The sequence below is a fragment of the Apus apus genome, chromosome 4 (assembly GCF_020740795.1).
Source record: "Apus apus isolate bApuApu2 chromosome 4, bApuApu2.pri.cur, whole genome shotgun sequence".
NCBI classification, from domain to species: Eukaryota; Metazoa; Chordata; class Aves; order Apodiformes; family Apodidae; genus Apus; species Apus apus.
This window is the reverse complement of record NC_067285.1, coordinates 49073308-49100781: the sequence shown is the minus strand read 5'-3', so window position 1 is coordinate 49100781 and position 27474 is coordinate 49073308. Positions and strand designations below refer to the sequence as shown.

Below are 27474 nucleotides of genomic sequence, written 5' to 3'. Positions count from 1 at the left end.
ATCGATGTATGTGTATGCATGTGAAAACACACTGCATTGCCAACTTCTACAGCCAACCCACTCTGACTGCAATTTGGTGAATCTGTGGTAATACAGCGATCATATCACAAAATCCTTTCACTGTTTTGAGATAGCAGACAGCAAGATATAAGTTCATTTTACATCTTGGGAAAAAGTAATCTCAAAATAGCTGATTTTTTGAGTAAATTATCTCCATCCTCATGCAAACACATTCTCCTCTCTTCTCCCTTGCAATGCCAATTGTGCAAATAGAAAGTATCAGTATTTTGGACTTAGCCATTTCTAATGTATTTATTTATCAGGCTTGTTTAAACATAATTAATTCCTGCATTGAGTGAGAACACTTTTATTTGGGTGTAGTTTCCACAAAATTAGGTTTTCTGCTTGGCTTTTATTTTATCTTATCTTACTTCAACACTTAGCTCCAGGAAAGACAACAAAATTAACATCTGCCATTGATACAGCCTTTTTGGAAAAGCCTTTAAGAATTGCTCTGTGTCAACAAAGAACATCTACATGCAGGAGGAGACTTTCAGAGGAAAAAAATAGGTCATTGCCTTTATAACCCTGGCAAAATAATTTATTCACTTGTTTGAGTGGGTGCTCATTTACACTGTGTCTTCTATAATTTACTGAAGGAAAATACTAAGCTTGGATGGAAGGAACACACTAAAAAACACTGCTAAATTGTGGGTGAAATACTGAGCCTTTCCATTATTCATTCCCAGGCAACATGAAGACAATAAAACCTGGAAAACAGCAGCAGAGGAACCTCTCAGAAACATTTCTTGTGGCTAAGATTTGCATTTCATCAAAATGTTTATGCAATCTGAAGTATCCCAAGAGCTGCCACTGATCAGGTTACCTGAAGCAGTAGGTGATGGGACATGGGTGACATAGGGATGGTGTTGGAATTTGGGCGGGTTGTCATTCACATCAGCAATGGACACCAGCACGCTGGTGGAACTGGAGAGAGCCCTGGGGAAGCCCCTGTCACTTGCCACCACCACCAATGTGTAGTTCTCCCTTGCCTCTCGATCAAGGAGAGCACTGGTGATGATCTGTCCTGTTGAGGGGTTGATTGTGAACTGGGAATTGCCACCCATAAGCCTGTAGCTGTTTTAAGGCAAAAAACAAGGAAGAAAAATGTGATTAGTATTTCCTAAGACAGCCTGCAGCCTTAAGATAAGAACGATTTCCTATAATCTGCAGACCACCATGCTGATGGGTATCAACACACAGAATTTCTTCAGACTGTCCACCTGTCTTTTTTCTCTTCTATATTTTGAGATCAGTCATAAATGACATTTCTGTGTTTTCTAAGTATAGTTGCTTAACACAGATTGCTAATAAATGAGGCACAGACTGAGCCTTTGTGCATTTGGAGATAAAGTTAGACATACTCTCAGAACTCCTACTGGAGGCATCCTCTAGTACTTTCCCTGGGCTAATGCATTGTTATTCTAAACGGCTGACATAACCTCAACTGAATCCACAAAATATAGTTAGAAAAAATACTATTTTCTGAACTAGCAGGATGACAATTTTACAAAATAAATTAGGATTTATAATTCATACTGTTTTCTGATAGTGTGCTAACTTTTGCTAGTCAAGATTTCAATGTTAATTCACAGTAATTAATATCAAATTAGCAACCACACAGCTATGTTAATTGAGATTAACTGGGACTAGAATTTGACCCTTGATTGGTGTGTATGTATGTGCACACATCTGTATGTATATAGAGGTGTGATTTGGTAAGAACTGTGTGCCTATTGCAGTGTGTTGTATGGGCTACCTCTGCCTTACTACCACAGTAAATTTGTTCTTTTTCATTGAATGCTTACCCAGCTTGTATTCATGCAGAATTAATCTCAAAGTGGAGCACTGGGCTGTATTTTTAAGGATAATCAGTTAATACTACAATTTTATTAATTATTTTATTATTATTTTATTAACTTAACTAACTCCGATAATGAATCTTCTCAAAACAAAGCAAACAAAAGCTGAGGAAAATGAAGAATTCCCCTATGACAAAACCCAACACAGCTGTGATGAGCATTGCTTGTTCAGAGAAGCCTAGCAGAGCGGAGTAGCAGATTTTTGAGGTATAGGATTCTATAAAAGATTCAGAAGAAAATGGCTACTATGAAAGAGAGTAATATTCCTATCTTTTTAAAATCAAGAGGTTATGATAGAAAGAATAACACAGGCCAGAAGCTTTACCTAGAGGACTGACAGCCAGCCTGTGTAATAAACTGTGGCAACTTCTCCTGCTCAGTCATTAATATCTACAGAATGCCATAAGCATACTTTAATTGTTTAATTACAAGACAATGTGATTGCCATCAGTAATGATTCTCCAGCTATAGCAATGTGCATCTAGGGTGGAAAGATCGTGTACAAAGTTTAAAGTACCAGTTAAATCTCCCTAAAAACCAGCAGCACAGGCAAATTTCACCTCAGATTTGCAATCATTTAACTTTGTGTGAGGTGCTGCAGAAGAGAAGGACTTTCTCATCTCTACTTCCAGATACATAGAACAGCTCAAGCTTTAGTATTAGAAAGATGCTATGAAAAATTTATGTTTATCTTTTTTTATTAAAAAAAGATAATTAAGACAAACTGCATGCAAACCAAGTGGACAGTGTGTGTCTCTGCATAGTTAGAAAAAAAAATCCAAAACCTAGCCAAAAAAAACCCCCAAACCAGCTCCCCCAAACTTCAATAGTAACAACTGGCGTAAAAGGAATTTGACTTAAGTGCTTAAAATCTGGTGTTTTGACTAGTCTGTCCTGATCCCTCTTATCTATAGTATCTTTAACAAGATTGCTCACGTATGCATGGTCATTAACCACTACATCAGCTTCCTTTAATGATTCACAGGTTATGTATGATCAGAAATAAGAGAAAATGAATTGGCACATCTGAACATGTTACAGTTTTGCAGAAGTTGATCTGCTTCTTGCATGACAGAGTTCATTTTTGACTTTACATGAAAATTTCAGCAGAGGATTTTACAGACCATCTTTGGAAACCAAAGATTTGATTTTGAAACAGGCTCTGACAAGAATGAGAAGGAGTTTTGAGAGCTCAGCACCTCTGACATGAAGACCTTATGTCTTTCGGTCCCCCTGGGTTTTGCCAGCTTTGTAACACCAGTCATATTTTGAGATTTGCAGTAGTCTGAGTGCTGAATCTGGACAAACTCTGTCCAAGAAAAATAATGTATGCTCCAAGTCCAAAAAGTGTAAAACAAAACCTGAAAACAATTTTTAAAGAGCTACTTACAAAGGAAAAAAAAAAATTCTCAACTATTCCACTATGAGGTACTGAGTGAATGACAAAGACTAATGGCAGAAATATTGAAGCAATTCAATCACACTGAAGAAATCTGAGAGTACCTTGATAAATTCTAATTATGGGATGCAATCATTACAGTCATTCACACTTTGTATGGAATTCTTTTTTCTAAAGGGCATTGCCAGAAATAGTTTCTTAAAGTAAGAGTGAACAGAATTAAAAGTTTCATTGTTTCACAATTTAATAAACGGCAATTTTGGATGATTTTCAAATACTTAAAGATGCCAAAACACCAAGTTTCTATTTTTGGCTTGTAGCAAGATTCAAAGAAAATATCACAGTATTTTATACACACTTGCTTTGCCATATCATAGTTCTGTTTAAAAAAAACAACAAACAAAACAAACAAAACCCCAAACCAAACAAACCACAGTGATATTCGTACACAATTTGAAGAATGAACTGAGGTGAACTGACAAACGTAAATAAAGAAGCTACTTCTATATCCTATTTTCTAAGTTTGGAATCAGAGATACAAGTGTTTGCAATGTGATGAGATTACCTATGTATCCTTCTGATAAATAACTAATATGAATCTGCTTTGTATTCCATTCGCAATAAATCAGTCCTCAGTGGATAATCTTCAGCTTGTCACTGCCACTCAACATCTTCATTACCCTTGTCTGTGAGACTGGGAATGGCCTATGTTCAGCCATAGTTCAAACCCATTCAGTTTCATCAGCTGAGCTCTGCAAACCATTTGGCATTTAAAGCAGAAGTGTCAATTTCCAGATTTTACTAGTTTTTACTTCTTGGCTGGTTTATTATAAATGCATCCAGGTCTGTATAAGCAGTCATCTATACTACAATTTGGTTTGAAAAGCCATTTAACATTAGCCTTCCCCAAACATCTGTATGCTATCACAAAATTAACACTATTCACTAGTTTTGACACTTTCACGCATAAAGTGATACTGGTTTCTCGATTTACCTAGCTTAAAAATTCAAGTTTAAAGGTGACTAGAGCTGCAAAATACATTCTGTACATTTTTTAGGGTGAGTGGTTTCATATAAACGCTAAATGAAAAAAACCAAACTATTATTTAACTCTGCACTGAAGTCAGCTTTTGTAGCAAATTTGTTAATATTTGAAAAGCACATCTTCCTCTTCTCCACAATACCTTCCTGAAAGCTCCTTTGATTAATACTTAAGAAGTCTGTCGGTCTCCATGAACAATCAATGGTTTCTAGCTTCTTCAGGAACACATTTTAAAACATTTGCATTGTATCTGTTAACTAAATCCTTCATTACAAGCCCTCAACTCTAAAAGCTACACTAAATAGAAGGCAAAAGCCTTTCCAAAGGCTACACAAGTTGATGGCAGCCAGTAATGGTATACACAGCCTATACAATACTCTTTTATGCAGAGAATGTATATTTAAAGACTTCAAAGCTGAAGTGCTTAATAATTTGGAGTTTCAGGGTTTCTTTGTTGTTTTGTTTTGTTTGTTTGGGTTTTTTTGTGTTTGTTTCTTGGGTTTTTTTTTTGTTTGTTTGTTTGTTTTAATTAATCTACTTCTACACTTACTGTGAAACAGAAATCCACTTCTTACCAATTACACTTGGGCACAAGTTAAATTTGGTTGCTTTTCACTTAGAAAAAGACTAAAATAACACTGCAACTTTACTCGTCCTTAAATATAATTCTAAAAGCCTATAAACAAAAAAGCCAGATTTGATTAAATTACTTAGCTACAGATGCACAGCTGTCCTTTTGTGTCTTGACATTTGAGGCATGTTGGTAATGGACACTGGGGGAGAAAATCTTCAGGCAAGGTATGAGGCAATACTATATACATCAAGAGTAAATGACCTACCTAATAACAGCATTTGTGGAAGCATCAGCATCTGAGGAGTTTACAAGCAAAATATCTGTCCCTGTAGGAGCATCCTCTGGAACAGTGGCAGAATATATGTTAAAGGCGAATGTAGGGACATTGTCATTGACATCATCCACCATGACAGTGATGGTTCCAGTGCCAGTGAGGGCAGGAGACCCTGCAGGAAAGCGGGATGCAAAATGCTAGAGGTTACAAATACCACCATGCTAATCTGAACTCTGCCATCTCTGATTTAAAGCCTGATGCTTCAGCATGTCACAGTTCACAGCACAAGAAAGCTCAACGTACAGAACAGGATCACATTTGTTTCGAAGGCATCTCAGTATAAAGTACAAGTTGTGAAAGAAAAACAGGAAAAAAAAAAGTTGTTTTTCTTGCTCCATCTAATTCCAGAAATATTTTGCAATACAAGCACAGCGGAAAAAGCTGGTCTTGGAACCCCTCAGAAGCCTTCCTGTAACAATTAGGACCAATTTGAACGTGTGGTTGCCTTTCCTCTTTCTCTAAGAGAAGACATTCAAAGGTGGCACACTGACAAGCTGTGAAAACTCCAGCCCTCAATTTATTTATCTACGCAACCACCAGAGCGGAACCAGCGGCAAACCCCAGCCTTCCGCATGGCTTTGCCGCTGCCGGTCGGATCCCTGACCTGGGAAGACCTTCTCTGAGTGGGTGCAGAGGCTGCACACTCTCCGGCCCTGGTCAGACTTAATTTTTCTATAGAAGCAACCAAGCAACCATTTACAGCAGCAAATATTGCTCATTTGTGTGGGATATTGGCTTACGGGCAATAGGACTGAACTTATTTAACCTTTTTTATCCTTCTTGTTATTCTAACACTTAATTCTGATCAGCAGAAACAAGTGAGAAACAGCATGTTTATCCATGTACAATCTCTCAGTATTATTTTAAGCTTTTTCTTTCAATAACAATAACAACAACAATAATAATAATAATAATAATAATAATAATAATAATAATAATAATAACAACAATAACGACAACAATTATAATTATAATAATAAAACAATGAAGAGTTTTACAAGTTGATGTTAGTTTTGCCAGGCTATTACACTTTTTTTCAGCCAAGAATCAGCAAGACATGTTCGGCTACCCAAATTCTGCACTGGGGGTTCCTGAAAAGGGCTGGGAATACATATTCCTTGAATACATAACCAAAAGGAAGAGTGTGATAGTGGAGCATAAAACATGTGCCTTGTGGCCCCTTTTTCTGAAAAGACAGATGATTAACTGTTTTGCCCAAGATTGCATTGCTTTACCCTTCAACCTCAAATGGATTCAACCATTCGATGTTTACTGGACTGGGGAAAAAAGTGATGATAATTAAATGCTCTGGGCCAGAGACTGGTTGGAACCATTGCTGCAAGGCAGGCATATCACAAGGAGCTGTCATCTGATGAAACACAGGCAGCCTCTGTGTCACCACCCACCTCCCTGCAACCCAGCAGATGATCGGGTCACTGCTACCCGAGGTTATTGCTGGACCTCAATGTTTGGGCTAGAAGAGAGACAAGCTCTGCTCTTGGGCCTCACGTAGTCTTGGCCAGGGCTCTGGATGCCAACTTCTCGTATAAAAGAAGAATAATGACCCATTTTCCCATGTGTTAACCCCTGCAAGGTTGAAGTACCAACATGTTGCATCGCAGGAAAAAGTGGGGAGCAACTTCTGCAGGGCAAGGAGGTTTTTCACCCCAAAATACTTCAAACTATCTTGGCTTAATACACAAATGGACTGAATGAAAGAGCTTCCAACTGAAGGGACCTACACATCTTGCAAATGACTTTGAAGCCTGCGGATCAGATGGGATGGATCACGACACCATGGAAAGAACATGCAAAGCAAAGAGCACGGGTTTCACACTGCACACAATGAAGGCCTTTCTCTGCTCTGGTCTGAGGTAATTAATTTTGCCAATTAATCTACTTTCAGCCAGGAAGGTTACATTAAGGCTATAAGCCTGAATCGGTTTTTACCCTTCCCGCCCCTTATTTTGTCATTTAGCCAAACACATATAGATAGAAAAGACTGCAAAATCATTCTTGATTGCTGAAGTATTGCCTGTGGAGTGTTTATTATTACTGCATTAAATGAAATGGAGTCCTCAGTGCTTGCTGCATGTGTCACCAAGCACTGGCCTCCCAAACGCATTTAATCGACATTCATCTCGCAGCTAATGAAATGAAAAGTTGAAAGTTGTTAAGTTTCACAGGTGATTAAACAATTTATACATAATTCAGAAATTAATCACAGGTAAGTCACATTCAAAGAGTAATGCAATATAGTCTGGAAAGGAAAGCTATTTTGCAGCTAAAATCTGAAACTTATTGTTTTAAATGTATTTGCTATGTGCTGGTTTGAGCCAGCACAGAACCCATTTTCTTTTGAGTAATTTTACTTTTCAGTTCAGTCTCTCCTAAGCTACTGGTGGTATCCAGAATCAAGGTCACTGCTTGGTTCTGTTAAACTTCTTTCGTGCCAGAAGCAAAAGGGAGGAAGGGGGGGAAAGGAGCTGACTGGGCAGGTGACCAAAATTGACTAAACTATTCCATCCCATACACGTCATTCTCGGTATAAAGCTGAGGGATCATGAGAGTCAAGCTCTCTTCCTCCATACCTGGCATCCTCGAAGAACTCTGTCCATTCATCTGCCTTTGATCCCAATCTGTGCATTCCTAAATCTGTGTGTTCCTGCACCCAGCTCCCATCTGCTGCTGGCTCCAGGAGCCAGGTCTGGGACTTTCCCAGGTCCTGCCCTGCAGCCTCAGTGCTGACATTAGGATTACTGGGGGGCAGCACAGTAGTGCTTTTGTATATATTTATATATATTTCACTATTTTCCTTTTAATCATTATTGTTTGATTAAAGCTGTGTAGTTTAGTTTCCAACTCATAAGCCTCTCTCCCTTATTCTCTTTCATTTCCCTTTCTGGGAAGGGAGGGGGGCTAATAGAGAGCATCTGTCAGGCATTTAATTTGCTGGCCCAGCATTAAACCATGACACACTAATATGAAGAGCCAACATCAGAAAATTTACAATGTTGATTTAATCACAAAAATGAATGGCAGTGGCAGCACCTCTAGAGGTAACCCAAGGCTGGGTGATGGGACCAGCTCTGCAGGCTGGCCCTGTCCTAGTCTGGGTGGCACACCAGCTACATTCCCAGAGCTGGTGAAGAGTTCACAAAGAACATGTCCACATCTGCTGGCAAAGTACCACGTGGACAGATGCTAACAGCAAAACACTGCAATGGGTTTGTTCTTTCTTCTGCACAGCTATTGGTCACACAACAGAAATGGTCGAAAGGGATGCCAGATGGAATAGATGCCTATGGGCTACAGATATTCTCCTATGAATTTGCAGGGTACTGAACAAATTCTCCAAGGGTCACATCCCAACCCTCACCTCAGCCCTCTATATATCTCGTGCTGTTATTCTCTGCTTCCACTTCCACATTGGATGCATCTACAAGGCACAGTACAACAGGGTATGGACATGTTTATATCAGCCTCAGCGAAGGGAATATGCCAGCCAAGGTGGAGCATCACACTAATAGAATTAGCTAGGGCAATGCAGAGAACCCAGATCTCCTTCAGCACTACCTTGTGGCTGCACTGTGCTCACAGAAACATTCCCAAAGTCCAATAGTAATTCAGTTGTTTGTAACATCCCAAGTCACTGCTCTTCAGTTCAAACCCCAAAATCTTTCTCATTTTACTTAAATAGGAAAAACTCACTTATCTACGTTAATTTCCTGTCTATGTAGTTATCCAAATACATTTTTTCTTCCCTCTAAGTCCACAAATTTACTCCTTTATTCTATAACACTGAAAGATAAAGTTGCAATCTCACAGAGTCCTCAAAGCTTTTAGTCACTTGAAATTAAATGACCAGCTCACATTTCTGCAGTTGCTGAGAAATATAAGAAGAGGAAATTACAAATGAAGTAATTTTCTATGGAAAAGAAATAGCTCAGGACCGAATTCTACTGTCCTCAGTGAACTTTCAGTGAAAGTTGTGCTTGCATAAGGACCACAGAATTTGGCCCTTGGTAATAAGTAGGTTTCCTAAAATGTACATGTCATATTTGTGGTGAAAGAAGTAGTTTCCATGGTCAGGCTGAGTTCCAAGATTTTCTAGTTTTGCTTCGATAGCAAATCTTGCCCAAGTCAGTTATTCTTATTATGCTAGAGCATCATCCCTTTTTTTCTTCAAACTGTACTTAATATTTTGCGCAAGTGCAGTAAATGTTGTGTAAATTCTGCAAATAATAAAAATTGCTGCATGCAGTCACACAGGCCTGTGAGTACTCCTACAAACAGCTCCAAGGACTAGAGCCATGAAGAAACATACATGTTTCCCTTGGTGAACTTGCACGAAAATTTCTACCCATTTTTCATAAAGTTCTAAACTATTTTTCAGGAGACGCACCAACTATTTCTTTGTCAGAAACCTCTTACTGAGAACATCTCTCTAGTGCTGTAATATTACTAGGCTTTTTTTGTCAAATCCCATAATACTGTGTCTCACAGAGTCTTAGGATATTCCATGTCAGAAATAAGTTTCCTAGAAAGGCAGAGGAATGAAAGAACCATTAAATGATTAATAACCAGTGAGCATAAAGTTAACTATGTGAAGTAAATGGAAGAGATCACATTAACTGTTCAGTGAATATCAAACCTTTAAAATCTAAAATTCCATTACATCAATGTATTATTATTATTTTGAATTTCCCATCTCTGTGTGCTGTGGTCTGCTTTCATGAACTGAGCAGTTTCTTTTCTAGGTGACAGCTGTACATATACATTAAGCAGACAGTCCCACAAACGTCCACACATGATTGTTGAAATAAAGATTAACCTGGGATAGTGTCAAAATATTAACACTGAGTTCAGGAAGAAAATTGCTTCCCACGGATGTTCTTCCCAAAATTTCAGCTTTTTTGCTTACATCTGCAAGTAAACATGTGTCTGGGGATGAAGAGAAGGAGCAGACCTCGGGAGCCTGCTCCTTGGAGGCCTGTGGTGGAGGATGAGTTACAGGGGGAGGTTACAAGAGGCCATCTTCAGCTTGGCCAGCGCTGGGTTGTGGGTCTCCTCTCCCCATGGGACATTAGAGATGGTGAGGTAAAGAAATGGCCATGGGGGATCATGGGACAGACAGGCAGCAGCACAGGGCTGGGACCTGCTCACTGCAGGGGGATTGGACTAGGTGACCGTCAGTGGTCCCTTCCAAAACCAAACCAATCTACGATTCTATGGCCGCTCTTCTCGCAGCAAGGTGGGACTGGCAAAGACAAGCTGGTCTTCCACCGCATTCACCAATGCTTGTTTGCCTCTGACTGCCACAACAACATGATGATATTGGAAATTTGTCAGCTTAGAAATTATAATGAGCCCTCTCAAATTTTTCCTCCTCCTCTCCAGGAGAAGTGGGATAAAGAATATTGGTTATATGCAGCAATGTAAGTAGAAGAAAGGAAAATAAATGCAGGAAGGTGATAGTGGGGAGAAATATCACTTAACCTGACAATTTCTACTTCTCAAATGCAGGGGAATTTGCAAAGAGAGGACACTACACGTTACTGGGTGAACTCATCATAAGCCAAATCATCCCCCTAATTTGTGCTAACACTTTTGAGACATGAAAGGAATGCATCTAAAGATGCTTTCACGTTTGTTTTGGCCTCCTTGTGCTCCCTTAGAAGTATAATAGAATCACAGAACAGTTTAGGTTGGAAAGGAACAAAAAGATCATCTGATTACAACCCCCCTGCATGGGCAGGGACACCTCTCATTAGACCAGGTGGCTCCAAGCCTCAACCAACCTGGCCTTGTACACTTCCAGGGATGGGGCAGCCACAACTTCCCTGGGCAACCCGTGCCAGTGTCTCACCACCTTCACAGTGAAAAATTTCTTCCTAGTTTCTAACCTAAATCTCCCCTCTTCCAGTTTAAAGCCATTCCCCCTTACCCCATTGCTCCATGCCCTTGTGAAAATCCCTCCCCGGGTTTATTGTAGGCCCCCTTCAGGTACTGGAAGGGAGGGCCACCTGCCATCTTCAACTACCATCTTCCTGGGGAACAGGGAAGGAAAGTCGTCTCAGCTCTTTGCAATACTCAAACACATGACACTGTCTGCTCCAGCTCTCCACACCATGGGTGGACACCCAGACACATGAAGAACGATCAGAGTACTTAGTGAACCGGAGTAGTAAAATGAAACAATTGCAGGAAACCTGCAAAATCATTTATGTTCTTCAAGAAAGTTCAGGAAAAGATGATGCCATTGGAAATTATCTCAGCCGTGTGGTACTGTGTGGCTCACAGTAAAAATCAGAAATAGGAGAATGTGTCCAGCACATTATCCACATATTGTTTGAAGTTTTAATGGTTTCTGGGCCCTGTCTGTGCCATGGTTAGCATAGCAGATAGTTAAACTATCATTCCTTTCAGAAACCAGGAACTCAAAGTTTTTGCCAGCATTGAAATATCAAAATTAAGTGCTAGAAAATGAACAATAAACTAAAGGAAAAAAACTACAGATACATTTCACTAAAATGAAGAAAAGGGATTAAAATGAAATAAAATTACTCTAAATGACTAATCAAAAGCCATACTGCAGGCAGTTTACCATGTTTTGTGGTAAATTAAACACATAATTATCCTGAAAATTGGAAGGTGATTTAACAGAAGTGGAATTTTTGCTTCACTGAAATGTGTTGCTTTGCAACAAAGAGGATTTCACTTCTCCAGTTAAACACTCCATGAATGAGTCCCAGGACTAGAAGCTGTATGTGTTATTACAGAGCATTAACTTTTTCCCTCAAGTAAACAAGGCCTTTCTCACAATAAGCCAGCCAATCTTTCTAAATGCATTTAAATTCAGACAGAGTGTGCTGAGCCACACACACACAACTGGTGAGTTTTAAAATAAGTATGGAGCTAGAGTAAGCTAATGTGCAACTACTTTGCATTATGCTTTGGATTTCTCGTGCACACAAAGCTTGATTTGAAACACAGATGACCTTAAACTAACTTATTTATCAGGAACACAAAAGGAAGAGTGTATGCAAAATGAGAAAAATAACTAGTTCTTTTTACATGATTGCACCACAAATATTTGCCCTGGATGGATATGTTGATTGGGTTTTATTTTCCTCTTACTCAGTTTTTCACTACAGGCTTTAATACTGAGTCTTAAAAAACTGGTGAACCTAGTATATTTTGAGACAAAAGCTGAAGCAAACATAGTAACATGCTCAGAAGCCAGCCCTGCTCTCATTCAGTTCAGCGGGTGGCTGGTGAATGAACCCATGCAGGAACCTAGATTTTCCAAATTTCTGACTGTGTCAAATCTGACTTTTTCTCCTATGTAGGTACAAAGTAGTTGTTTAACAGACCTTGTACTTGAAAAATCAAGGGAACTGTTGGGATAGATCTGCACTTGTGTCAGGGCTATCTGACAAGAAACAAATGACTTACTATTATTTTTTCTAATATCTGTATCTGGTATCAGATAGATGGTAGGTATCACTTGCCTGCCTAAAGAAGCTGAGAATAACAGATCTCAATTTGGGAACATAAGCCATCAAAAGTAAAAAAAATAATCACTACAGAGGCCAACCCTGCACAAGCAATAACACGTCCAGCCATGCTTGGGCTGATGCACGTGCACAAACACGCACTCATACATGTGTTGCTAGTGCAAAAGAAATCATTGCCCCAAACAGTGATGCAAGATGGGATCTCTCATCTGGTTTTATCCACATTCTGTTTAAATTTGGATGGTTGCCTATCAAAATTCCCAATTGACTGTATTCTATGAATTCAATAAGCTTTGCAGTTTCACAACAGGGGCAACATTACATTGCAATAAATTTAATATGCTGGTGAAAGGGTGGGACTTGTACACACACACTGAGACAACTTTGAGTCCCCTGGTGTATATACATGTTTCCCTATCTTTGTTCTTCTCTGATCTGCTGAACAAGTTACCTACAGCTGTTTCGGCTTCTAGCACTATTCCAGAGTCGGACCTAACAAGGTTGGATGGGGCTTGGAACAACCTGGTCTAGTGGGAAGTGTCCCTGCCCATGCAGGGGGTTTGAACTAGATTTTTTCTTCAAGGTCCTTTCCAACCCCAAGCATTCTGTGATTCTATGAACACAGATACAGACTGAGAACAAAACAGAAGAAATAAAGCAAGTATAGTACATTCAGCACAACTGCAAGCTGTTCCACGAAACAATCTTGTTCTACATATCCACATGCATGTTATCATACAATTATCAGTTAGACATCTGAAAAAAATGGTACATAATATGTTCCTCCGGGGTAGCATTTTTTCTCTATTGGTGCTTTTTCTAAAGAAAATTTCAAAATGCAGGAAGGAAAAGTTGAAAGTCCTGCTCCACGGCCTACAGCATAAGCTGTATATGGGTATGACAGATGCCAGGTACCAACTTGTGGCTGTCAGGTTTCGTTCTCCTTCCACAAAAAGCACAAGCATTAATCCCCTGTGCCACAAAATCCTTGACATACACTTATGATCTATTAACATGGAAGGCATAGACCACTGGAGATGGTGCTCAGCTAAGACTCAGAAAAGATACTTAAAAAGTTATCGCAGGTTTCTTAGCCAGAACTATGCATAATCAGCAAATGAATCTTTAAGGAAAATTTTCCACAGCTGAATAAAAAGCTCATAACAAAACCTGGCAAATGACTGGTTGCAAGGGTGCATTTCCCTGTGCCCACACTGCAGGCAGTCCCAGGATAGTGGCTGTGGCCATGAGCAATGGGAACGGCAACTTAGAAGAAAGGCAGAGACATTTAAACAAATATTTTCTTAAAACCACCAAATTACTTCTCCTTGTTATAAGTTATTGCTGTAAACAGAAGAAATAGAGAAGCCAGCTCCTGCAGGGACTGCTGACTAAGGCAATTGCTGACTGCTTGTGACTCCTGAATATCCCACAGCGAAATTCCTGTAATGCAGGATTTTGAATTATGCTTTAAAAACACCCTGTATAAATAGTGAAGATTAACCAGCAGGATGAATGTTCAGGCCATATGTGCATGTTTTACTTCCTTTATCCTTGCAATTAAGGCTTCCTGAAATTGTAGGTTTGTATTTGAGCTACCAGACTTTCAATTTATAAGGTGTAACGTTTAGTTTTAAAAATGGTTTAAGATCATCAAGACTGGAGAAATCATAGAATTTTTCAAAGGCTGAGAAATTGCATACCATAATGACTCCTCTGATTATCATATTCTTCTGCAAAACAGATCACATTCAGTGAACTCATTAGAACATTTGAAGTAGAATTTCATTAAAAAGTGATGTAAGAAGAAGGACAATAATTTAAAATTTATTTTAATGCAAAACTTCCAAACTAGTCAGAACAAAATGGATGAATGAAGAGATGAGAGGAAATGTAACAGCCTGAACATTTACAAACAGACAATTCTTTCCTTCTTGAAATTGACGATATACTGTTAGATCCTACATAGTAAGCATTATATTCTAGTTTGTCTTCTGGTTTAAATGAATCTATCTGGAACTTTTTTTAAAATTATATACCTGTTTCCCCCCTGCCCCCAAAACTATCACTAACAAGTTAAGAAATAATAGGAAAGGAAAATAAAAAAGCAAAACCAAAAGCACCAGAACAACAGTGAAGCAGTTTGAGCAGCTTGATAATCTGACAGTCACATTGATTCATTTGGATCAATACTACACAGTACTTTTCTGTACCACAGAAAAATTCAATGAAAATTTAATTGCTCTGGCATCTTTAATATGTTCAGTTCTCACTTTTTCATCACTCCCCCTATGTTCATAGTAAATAACTTCCTAGAAACAGTAACTGGCTGTCCAATATATGTTCAATAAAGCTGTACTGCAACAGTGGGAGAAGTAGATCTTGAGACTATGCATGTGAGATGAGACTGAGGATCAGGAAGATAACTGGCTTGTCTCATGAACCTCACACTAGTTTGAGCCGTGTGCATTCGTGAAGCAACTGCACCCCCTTTGTATTGTGACATATTACGGTAAGTGCCCATGAGTCTTTTGTGAACATTCAAGAAATTAACACAAGATACAATCATACAACTGAAGAAAACAATGGTATTTCAACCAAAGCACGGAGGACTTGTTCCCAACTGTGCAATGCAAATTTCCACCCTCGGGTGGATGGAAATAAAGGAGAAGAAAATATCGCTGTCAAGCAGATGAGCTACTTGAGAAAGAGTGGAAAGAATGTCTTTCAACTGTATCTTCCATACAGTACTATACATAGTAGAGTTAATCACAGCTTACCACAGATCAATACTTTTACTATTTAAGACTGAAAATATTTCTAACTTTAATCAGATAAGTCAGTAAGCCTGCATTAAAGATGATACTAACTGCTTTTAATTAGATTAACCCTGTAAGAAGGAGCAGAAATCAGCTTTGACAGTTTGCGGCACGTGCATCCCTGACAAAGCTGGTAAGTGTCCTTTTTTTTCCTTTTTTATTTTTACAAGGTTATTGTAAGAAACTCTGGATGATGCAAAACAACGAGGTAACTTGGCAGGATAAGAAAGACCTTCACCTACACTCAGTCTTTTTAGGTGGCATAAAATTATGTTCCTTGAAAGAGCAACAACATTTACGACTAACTAAAAATTCCTAATAAACAATTATGTTTCTATCAGTAGTCTGGACTTCTTTTACTTATGAGGGATGCAAAGAGGAAAAATATTTAGTTACCTAATAAAACTTGGTATTTTCAACTACAATTCCAAGAATGTCAGTAGAGAGATTGAAACTTTTGGCTGTATTACTACATCTTATCTTATGCTTTCCTGGAATCTAGAAGAGAAGTACATGAACCTCATTAAGATTCTGCTTGTCTATTAAAAAAACCACCCCAACAAACAGCTAATAAAACAAATGCAGGATTTACATCCATACTGTGTTAAACATATATATATGTTGAGTTCTCCTCAACACTGTTTGGACCTGAATAACATTGTGATATTTTTGTGCAGATAGTCTGCAGGCTTTTATATTGCAAAGCACAAATACACACATGCTGGGCTTGATGCCCCCCTCCCATATCAATGCTGCCATGGGTCTCTTCCAGCACCCCAATTTCTGAACATTCTTTTGCCTCTGTCAGTGAAAAATCTCTGAAAACCTTTTGCTAAAGAATAATACCGCTAAAGTCTACAGTTTAGTAATTAGTTGATTTTTTTAAATCTATATTATAACTGCAAATTAGAAGCCATTACATTCATTAAAATAATTTCTCTTTTTCTTTTGTTGAATGCAGTGAAATGAAGAACAGTTCACCCAACAAACCTCAGCTAGAAGCAGTTTATTATTAATACTTGTTGGATTCTCCACGATCCCAACAGAGAGCAGAAAGGGAACATGCCAGAAATGTTTGAAAAGAGAAGCAAGCAGTTAAATTGAGGACTGTTCTGGGAGGTCCACATGTACAGAGAATAAAAGCCTTTAGCATGTACTTCTATCTCTGCTTGCCTTGTCCAAATAAAATCCACCATCAGTGGGTTTCAAAATTTAAGTTCTGCCCATGATTTTAACCTGAGTGAAAATTGTTTTCACAGATATTTCAGCTCACACTGGCCAGCCTGAGCTCTTTGCCAGCCCCTCTCCCATATCGCACCCCAGAGAACATAGATGCTTGGATTTAGCCCCAAGGCTCTCGCTGAACTGTTTTGAAAATAGTGATTTAATAATGAAGGTTTACCTCCAAATGGAAGACTAAATCCCTTAAATGGTATTCTGGGTCTCGAGTACACATCTCATGGGCTGGTCCTCTGAAGAGATGGGCTTAATTCCTTTGGGAATTAAGTGTGTCACATCATATAGACATAGATACACTCTCTTCCTTGACAATTACTCTCCAGGGGACATGGGGCTGACTTTGCCATAAACCCACTTCCTAAATAGCTTCTTCAGCTTTTGTCTTCTAGAGAAAAAAAATAAAAGTGCTAACAGTTTCTAGGCTCTGTGAAAGGGTATGATCCTGCTATTCAATTCCCACAACTACAAAAAAGCCAGTCTCGGTTCTCTTCTCTCCTGATTTTAGATGACAGTGATACAAAATGAACACCATGAACTCAGTGATGAGTCTGTTGCCATTTCAGTTCTCCCACTGTGTGATTTAGAGGTAAATTAAGAAATTATGCCAAACTACTAAAACAACAGTTTTTACTACCAGTATTAAAAGAGCAAAAATAATAAAACTAGTAAAACAGCAAACCAGTAAAACTAGACTTCAGTAGACAGCATTGACAAGAGGAAGAGCTTCCATAGAGGCAAGGAAATAAATGGAGCTGGGAAAGAAACCAACATTTATTTTGAAACAGCTGTGGCATAAAATGAGACCAGAGAAGAGAACAATCATTACACGAACTGCTAAGCATCAAGGTAAGCGTATGTCAGCTTCATTTAGCTCACCAAAGCCTCAAGTGATCTCTATATTTAGACATAGCACAGAGAAGCACGGAAAACAGGACATTTCTAACTGAAACTTGTGAGTTGCTTGATTGTTTTGACAGCACCAACATTTAAAAATAGCTTTAAAAAGACTACTCATTCTTTTGAGCAACATCTTTTCACACTGTAGACTGCCTCTTCAGTAGAAATACACTGTATGCTATGAAAACAGGGCCAGTATAAATATCCTTAAGCCCAGTCACAAATCTCACAGACTGTTAACCCTCAAGACTCTTTCCTACCATAACTAGAAAGCACAGATGTCCTTCACTTGTCACCCCAAACTGGAGAATACCTTAAAATGTGTTAAAAACCAGTATAACTACATTGTCAGATTTTATTTTAGGATTGAAGGAAACCAGAAGCCAATCTCAAAAGAGAAGTCCTGAACAGGATATAACCTCTCTGCTTGGTTGCCCTCCTGCATTCTTGAAGAATTAATAATTTGTGGACCATGAGTTTCTAAAGAAAAGAAATGTGTTGTTGGTTTTTTTTTCATCCAGGCTAGGGATGTTCACAAAGACCAGCTAATGAAATAAAATAACCAGTCTACTGATTAATTTATTTTGGAACTCTATCTAAATCAGTAAATAGATTATTTTAAAAAACAATAATTAAAAAAAACCCCACAGGCAACAGTTTCTAATTAGAAACAACACATTCTGATTTTGGTTTTATTGGGGCAACATGTTACACTGATCAAGCAAAGCAAGTGATGGTGGTTGCAGTTTATTTAAACAGTAGTCCTGGGCAGCTAGCAGGTTTCCAGATGTGCTACTGGACATCCCTGCAACCAATAAAAAGAGGAAGACTGATGGAATGCTAACATTTTCTCCAGAAAATAGCTGAAGAATTAAAGACAGGGATGATAAAAGCAGCTGCACCAATTCTTGTCATGGTGCCAGAACCAAATGTTTACGCAGTGCTGTGTCCCACCAAATGGGGGAGAGGGGGTGCACAGAATTTTACAAAGTCTCTTTTCCCAATCATTTTGCCGTGGTGAAGGGTGTAGTGAAGCAAAACAAATTATTTATGTGGTAGAAACAGACTTATAAAGACACATTCAAATAGTTGCATGCAGGTTTCTTGGTATTTATATTAGCAGAAATTTTGGGGGAGCAATTGCAATTTAAACATTACCATGTTATTTCACAGTCCATCATTTTGCCTGTCATTATATTTCTAATTCACACACTCTGGTCTTAAGGCCTGTGCTGCAAGAGGGGCTCTAAACTGGAATGGGTAAACTTTAAAGCTGAATTGTTTTATTTCTCAAAGCCACAGGTGTACAACTCTGGGAGACACTGGATGTTCCCAGTGATGGATGCCTTATGTGTCTTTGTAAATCCCCGCTGCCTAGAGCAGCAGCCTGGTATCTGAGACCCAGCAGAAGCTAGAGCAGAATGAGAGTGCAGAAGTGATGGAAGAGTGATGATAAAACAAGGCTGAAATCAAGAACCTTTGTGCAGACTGTCTTGTGGAAACGAGGCATGAAGCAGGCTGCATGGCCACAAATCACTGAGCCAAGCGCCAGAAAAGGTTTTATCCATCTTTTCCCTCCCCCAGAGTGAAGGAAAGATTCTCTGTCAACCCAAGATCCACCCTGAGGACCGGGTGGAGAATCAGCAGGCAAGGCCAAGGAACAGCTGGGCCAGAGCCAGGACGATACATAAATCACGACTGACTTCTCTGGGCCTGAGGGAAAGCATTTTTTCTACAACTGCCCGAATTTCTATCACTGGTGCATGTGGTCCCACCAGTGGTCCCTGCCTGACCTGCCCAGCAAGCTTATGAGCAGCTCAGCTGTTAATAACTCAACAACTCTTCTCTTGTGCCAAGGACTGAGATCTGGGCTCTGGAAGAGCAGGCATGCACGGCATGACGGAACACAGAGACAACTGAGCCAGGATCCCATGTAGCCTTATCGGCTCAACACTATGTGGGCTGCTGCTTTGCCATGTCCCCATCCTTCACCTGCTGCAGACTCAGTGTACATGCTGATATTCATTCTACAAAACCCATAAGGTACTGAGAATTAAATACAGCCATTACCAAAGTGGCTGCCCCTTCTGAGGCCACATTGTTTTAAGAACACTGGATTGACACTTCAGGATAAAAATAATTAAAAACTAAAAATCCTTCTTCTTCCATCAACTTCCCCATACACAGTCTAGGGTAACACTAGAAGAACCACAGTTACAAGTTGATGAAGTGATAATAAACGTAAGTAAGAGATCCTTGATTATGTAACAGGGAGGTCAGGAAGACAGCCAAAAACAAGTTGAGAATCCATCAGTTCTTATGTTTAAAGGTGCTTCTAAGTAGGTATTGTGTCTGCTTCCTTGAAAGAAAGGGAAGAGTTGGCACAGATTCTACTGGAGCAGGAGATCGTCCTTTAATATTTTAAATGCGTCAGTTTAGCCTATAAAAAAAGGAGATGCAGATCCTAAGAAAACTGGGAAATTGGGTTAGACAGGTAGAATTTTGCCCAGATATTTCCAGAGTTAACTGCATCTGGATGTCTACCATGATTTTTATCTGTAAAAAAAGACAAAGCCTAAATAAGATGCACCATATATGGCAAGACTGTTGCTTAGGCTGCTAAAGACAATCAAAAAGACTGCTTATTAGAGTTAATAAAAGCCAAACTCAAAGTGCAAAGTATAATACCTTTCCCTTGATTTATTTTCAAAGATAATATGGAGGTGGATAGTTTCAAACATTTTGGCAGGCACTGCTTTTCAACAGAGGAGCACTACTGGCATGTGTTTCTGGTTGGATTTGTCTCTCCACAAAATCATTCTTTCTAAGCATTATCAAACAAATACAAACTGAGACACTCCAAAGAAATAGTTACATCAAGCAAAGAGCTGCACATGCCTGTGAGAGTTTTTTTATAAACGTTTGCCAGCTGCTCAAGAACATGCACTTAAAACATTTCCCTTACCCCTTTCAAGACTGTGCCTTTGCCATCTTTCTGCTAGTACAGCCAGAACTACCCTGATTTAATGAAGCAGGCACCAACTACCAAAGGTCAGTGTGTTACCTTCTGGATATCCATCACGTACCCATACTGGTAGCTTTTGTGCTGGTTTGCATTATTTTCTAATACATTCTTTAGAAATATATTCTTCTTCTGATAAGCTGCAAGTCTTTTAAAAAGGCTTCCTCCTATGATATTTTTCCAACTCAGCTGCCAAATGTCAACAGAAGTACATGTGCATTCTGTGAATGATAATGTAAATGATAGTAATATAAAATTTGAGACACAGCATGACAGAAATCCCAGAGTCTTTAACTTGGCCTGTTTGTTCCACATTATTGTGACAAACATGGCTTTTTCAGAGATCTCAAATGAATTACATGACAGTGTTCTCTACCATCTAGACTGCTTGAATGCACTATGAGTAATTCAAACATAACAGGGATCTCCTAGAAGTATCTTAAGCATGCAATATAGAGTACTTAATGTATCTATTATGACTGTGTTTCACATCCCCCTTCAGTGAAATCAAGGGATGTTCTGGCATTGACTTCTACTGTAGCTGGACACTTTTCTGTGATGTTTTAGTTTAGATAAATTATTACTAACATAGTTTTAATTGTATTCTTTGATGGCATGGATTTAGAGCGAAGTCTTCAGTCTAATCAGAAGATGCTGTCTAACATTATTCACCAGGCTAGTGGCGAACTATACTAAATCATGCTAACTGAGGATTAGTCAGATTGTAAAGCACTTAAGAGTTAAATTTAGCCAAACACCTGCTTCTGAACGCTTCTGCTATTGCTTTTAACACTAATATGAAATAAATAACAACTTGTAAGTTAGCTTTGTAAGAACACAGCAAATTAAAAAACCAAAACAGCTTCAAACAGTATTCAATGTATATATGTAGAGCTAGTAAGTCTGTACAATCCTGACTCCTGCTGACTTTGACTGGGAGAGTAAACAGACACCAAGGATCTGCTTTCCCTTACAAATCCAGCCTCTGCTTTGAAGGAACATAAGGATGCTCAAGCCCAAGCAAGTTCAAGTCATAAGCGAGCAGTTTGTGGCTACAAAGTCATGTGAAGCCAGTGTAAAAAATACAAAGCATAAGGTACCTTTAGCCAAAGGACAAGACCAATGATACATCAAGTCCTAAAACTGTGTTGCAGCTTTGGTTGTGCTCAGACTGTGAAATACCTAAGCACTGCTGCAATAGGAAAATACAAGCCATAGATATTGTCACTGAAAACAAGATACTGCACACAATATGGCAGAAAACAACACTGTATCCACTTGTCAACATGCTGGAGTTGCTTCTATTTTTATCAGTAGAAAGTAAGAACAAGTTCTACAATAAATTAAATCCATCAGACAGTGAGGGACCAGAGATCAGTGCAGAAAATGATGCAGGATGTCTTCATTACTACGATTCATAACAAAATCTGAATAAAAAATTTTGAGCTTGGACACCTCTCAAGTGAAAGTGTAATAAATCTTCATAACAAGAATTCATGTCCTCTTTTAATCTAAAGGACCCTGGAATACACTTGGGATTCTGGAGCAAATGTATGACTGGATGCTGAACAAAGCAGAAAATTAAAATGCTGAAATGTAAATTGTCATGACTTTACAGGGGTAAGGTTTTGGTAAGATTAACTAAGTACTCCACAGCTGTTTTCTGTCCATTGACTTGACCTGTCTACACATTTTTGATGACAACACTATCATGTTTTACTGTCATTTATATAATGGGCTTTTCTTATTGCCATGCATGAGGCTCTTATAACCTAGGTAGGACCACTTACTACTGCAGGGCAAAAATTAACCTACTTAAATCTGTAGTGAGTTCTAATAATATCAAACAACTAGACATAAGGATAAAATCCCAACCTCCAGTAACCTCGTTCCCTTCAACATCAGGTAAGCCCAGCTCTCCCCAGACAGATCTCAACTGAAGCTTGGATACAATCTCCACCCACTAACGTTCCAGATCATCATTATAATATTTCTTTCCTATGGAGAATATTTTCACTGTTCAAATGCAGTGCTTTCAAATGACAAGGAGGTTTCAGCAGCAGAGACTGCCTATTGGCCTCACCTGCATCAGAAGCTGTGACCAGTAGCATGTACTGCTCCTTTGCCTCCCGGTCCAGGCTCTGCACCAGGCGCAGCTCTCCACTGGCTGAGAGAGCAAAGGCTCCTTCTTCATTTCCAGCCACCAGCACATAAGAAAGCTTGCTGTTTAGGCCATGATCATCATCCCTTGCTACAACCTATAAAAGCAATGCAAACATGTGAGAAGAAATATCAAGAACTGATTAATTCTCTGTGACAATAATCCAAGTTAAAGGTTCGAATCAAATCCAAATGCTTCAGAATCATTTGGTTGGAAAAGACCTTTAAGAACATAAGAGTCCAACTGTTAACCCCGCACTGCCAAGTCCACCACTGAACCATGTCCCTAAGCACCATATCTACATATCATTTAAATACCTCCAGGGATGGTGATGTCACCGCTTCCCTGGGCAGCCTGTTTCAATGCCTGACAACCCTTTCAGTGAAGAAATTTGTCCTAATAGCCAATCTAAACCCCCCTTGGCACAACTTCAGCCTAGTATAAATTAGCTGTAATTGTGAAAATTACTTAACGCAGTGGTGATGGACTTAAATGGATAGTTTGAAAATATTAAATAGTTGAGTGCTTATTTTTCTCAAGCATAAATACAGTAAAGACTGTGTTGGGGCTCAGTGAAAACCACAGATCAGATGATCTGGCGAAGGCTGAGCTCCATACCAAAGCAAGCATTGCACGTCCTGAATCCAGTTAGTGCTCTTTCAGTGTTTGGCACAGAGCATCATCTCATGTAGGCAATGATCAGATTGAGAGATTTGTTACATGAAAGTTGAGACTAAGATGAGAGATAGAGCAAACTCTTAAAAGTCCGGATGAATTATGGAAGTTAGGGAGGGAAAATACAAATGAAACTCAAAAGCATGCTATAAACTTTTCGTAAAAAACAAGCAAAAAACCCACCCCATCCAAACAAACAAAAAGGAAAAGAAGCCACTGCATGCTGGATCACAGCCAAGAGGCAAATATTAAATTATCTTGCACCTTTTTAATTTTGGAGAAAAGACACTATACATTAATACCATATACTGAGGCATACTAATAACTGTAGGAGACGTATTCATTTGCTGAACGTACTCACCTGAAGAATAACTTTCGGGAGTATCTCTAAATTCTCAGGGACGTTCACAGAGTAGGGAGAAAGTTCAAATGTGGGGATGTAATCATTGACATCCTTCAGAATAATACTGACTGTTGTGGTATCAGTCCTTGGGCTGCTCCCACGGTCAGCTGACTGAACAGTCAACGTGTAGGAGGGCTTTTTCTCTCTGTCCAAAGGCTTGGCAACTGTTATCACCCCTGTCACAGAATCGATTCGAAAGTCATTATCGGCATTTCCACTCAAGATGGCATAGCGGACCTGCCCATTTGTACCTTCATCTCCATCCATAGCAAACACCTGGATTACATCTGTCCCTGTCAAAGTGTTTTCCCCCACCTCTACTTTATAAAGTTTTCGGGCAAAAAGCGGGTTGTTGTCATTTATGTCCAGGACTATGACCACCACATCTGTAGATGAAGAAAGGGATGGTTGGCCCTTGTCTGTGGCTACCACAGTCAAGGTGTAGTTGGACACAGCTTCTCTGTCAAGCTCCCCAGTAAGCCTCACTTCACCATCAATAGTTCCAATGCTGAATTTGTTTCCCAGGGGCCGGAGCAGACTGTACTCAATGTAGCTGTTGGGACCACTGTCGGGATCAGTCGCCTGTGCCTTGAACACAACCGTATCTATCGGCGTGTTTTCCGGGACGTAGGTCAGTTTCGGGGAGATAAAGCTTGGCGGGCTGTCGTTCACATCCAGCAGAATAATTGAAACTTGGGCTGTGCTTGTGTACCTGGAGGCTGGGAGAGGGGCCATGTCATGGACTTGCACAACGAGGCTGTAGAAAGATTGGCTTTCCCGGTCCAAAGGCTGCCTGATGCTCAGCACCCCGCTGTTGTCTATGCCAAACTGCCCTGCACTGTCCCCAGATGCAATGCTGAAGGACAGCTGTGAGTTGGAGCCTGATGGTGTGGGGAGAAGAAAGGTAGAGAACATGAATTAATTCCACTGACCTACATATAAACATTTCTGGCCTCATTTCCATAGGAAATGTACAATCGTGTTGCCTGCTCTGCCTCCTCATCACCAATTTTGAATCCACCAGCTAATTTTAGCCATGTTTCACAGCAGAGCAGAAGCCTTTGAAATAATTATTTTCTTGCAAGAATTGGAGAGAGAGAGGGAAGGATGTTCCACAGAGGGAACAGCCAGCAGAGCTCATCTTTGCTTTTTATTCAGCAGCAGCTGCACAGTGGCAACATGTACTTTTTCTCCCTCTATAATGGTCAGAGAGATAAAGGTTTTGAAGGATTTTCCTTCAGAAACCAAGACTCAATCATTCTGCTGCACTGTGAACATCTGTTTTCCTCTCTTGTCCCCAGTTCAATAAAGCAACATTATTATTAATGTAATTATTTCATTAATTCTTCAACTTAATTAAAAAAGCCACAACAGGAACTCCAAAGCCCAGCTGGAAGAAGCCAAGAGTGAGTACTGGGGAGAGGTATGCTCCCCATATATGGCATGGTATTCCAAAAGATCAGATAAACAGCCCTCATCTTATGATCGAAACACAACCAGCAATTATGGTCAAGGGACAGATTTATAATTCTGGTAAGGGAAAATGCATCCTGCATCCTGACAAGGCTGTGAAATGACCTTAAATATGCCATACAGGAAACAAATGTATGCTACTGCTTCAACTCCAGAGTTCACTCTAAACAACTAATTTTTGGGAACACCTAATAGAAATTAGTCTTTTCTCATTTATTTATAGATATTAAAATATTTTTAAAAATTAAGATATCTATGTTACTCCTATTTTAATTAATTTTGAAGACTGTGTTTTCTTTCCTGAGTCATAAAGACTGTGATTTAGGATTAGTAGTTCAACAGACTATTTGCTGCTAATTTAACCCTCAAAATCGCTTTTTCATGCAAAGAAACCAAGTTGTCTGCTTAAGTAGCTGATTACTTTGCTGTGTGTTTTGTCATTTTTACTAAGCAGCTCTTTCCCCTTTGACAGAATTGCTTTGATAATAAAACTATTCCTGCATTAGATTTACTAATCTCTGCTGTTGATTATGCTCAGACTTGGGAACTCTAGTCTTGCTTGACTTTCCCCCAGTGGCTACTCTAATTGGCGTCTTTCCTTCTCTCCTTCTCTTGTAGGAACTTCATTATAAACTAAATAGAAGCAAACATGAAAGACAAAATATGTTAACACGATTTAATAAATACATTTATATGCAGATATTAAGTATTTCTACATTACTTTGATCAAGTGAAAGACTGTGAAAGTTTAATGTTAGTCTATCTTTTGTTCAGCTAATTATATGGATGAAAGTATTCTGATTTCAAGTGCTTTCTGGCAATTCAAAATCTTTGCCAATTGACAAAATTAGGAATTAGATCTTCCTGAAGAAAATTATTTTTTTTAAATGCTTTCCCCCCCGCAATGATTTTTATGGTGGTGTTTGTTCCTATAAAACTTACTATTTATTCTTTATTTCACCTCCATGTACCTTTTTGTCCCTTGTCCTGTATTCTCTATGTTTCAATGCTGTTAATGCTTATATAGAGTAACTGGTGAAGCAAAAGGAGTTGTCTAAACACCTCCGGAGCCAGGACTGTTGCTTAATGAATGATTATTTTTTAAACACAGCATGCCAACCTGGCACTGTGCACCTCAACCATCTCCTCTCTCTCCCCAGGTTGGGTGTTGGGCTTTTCTTAGGGAGAACATCGGGGCAGTCTCTTTGCTGAACTTCTGAGTTTACGAAATCTGAGGGTTAATCTCATAGAACTGAGTGACAGCTCAGACATGGAGCCACCAATTTAATGATGACACTTTTTTAGGAGTTTTGTTTCTGTTTTGAATTATTTACTAAGACAAAAAAAAAATCCTACTTCCTCCATCCATTCTGTAAATACCTGAAGAGTCTAACTGGGAAATTCCACTGTTTTTTGCCTGAAGGAATACCTTGCTATACTTTTTGACAAACAGACAAGCCTCTGCTTTGCCCTGAGGATTTTCTTGATAATTTTATGTAGATAAAATTAAAATCTGAATCTCAAAAATGAATGTGTTCAATGAAACTGAGTTCTTCATTGCTCTGTGAATAACCAAGAGCTGTAGCTGATATTTATTATGTATCTGTATATGAAACTGTCCAAGCTGGGATAAACAGGTACTGTTTCCTAAAGGCTGTGTTGAACATTAAAATTAAAATGGCAGCAGTTTCACCATCACCAGATTTTTGTCCTTCATCTGTATTTATCCTAAAACACCAAGCACATGTTGTTATAAAACAGTATCTTTTCAGAGCTCTTTCAAACTATGGGATTGTAGAACGTGCATAATCTCTGAAATGTTATTTGTATGCATTGAGTGCATGATCTCTGAGAGACATGCAGAAGAGTACAGTATGAGCCATTTCTGTACTCTAGATATATGTAAGATGACACAGGATAACAAATTTGGGCTTGAAACAGAGACACCAATAGATCATAACATTTGCTGAAGTTATAGTCCTATGGGGAAACTC

The 27474-nt window shown here is 39.1% G+C and overlaps 1 protein-coding gene across 1 annotated transcript in view; it reads right to left on the bottom strand.

Moving 5' to 3' along the window:
- The window catches only part of FAT4 (FAT atypical cadherin 4), a 144520-nt gene that overhangs the window by 36233 nt on the left and 80813 nt on the right, over positions 1–27474 (bottom strand). Inside the window, exons 5-8 of the mRNA XM_051618629.1 lie at positions 23966–24888; positions 22852–23026; positions 5203–5383; positions 887–1137 (exon numbers count right to left, since the gene is read on the bottom strand). Of these exons, the coding sequence (XP_051474589.1) occupies positions 887–1137; positions 5203–5383; positions 22852–23026; positions 23966–24888 (1530 nt within the window). The remainder of the gene's footprint in view (positions 1–886; positions 1138–5202; positions 5384–22851; positions 23027–23965; positions 24889–27474) is intronic.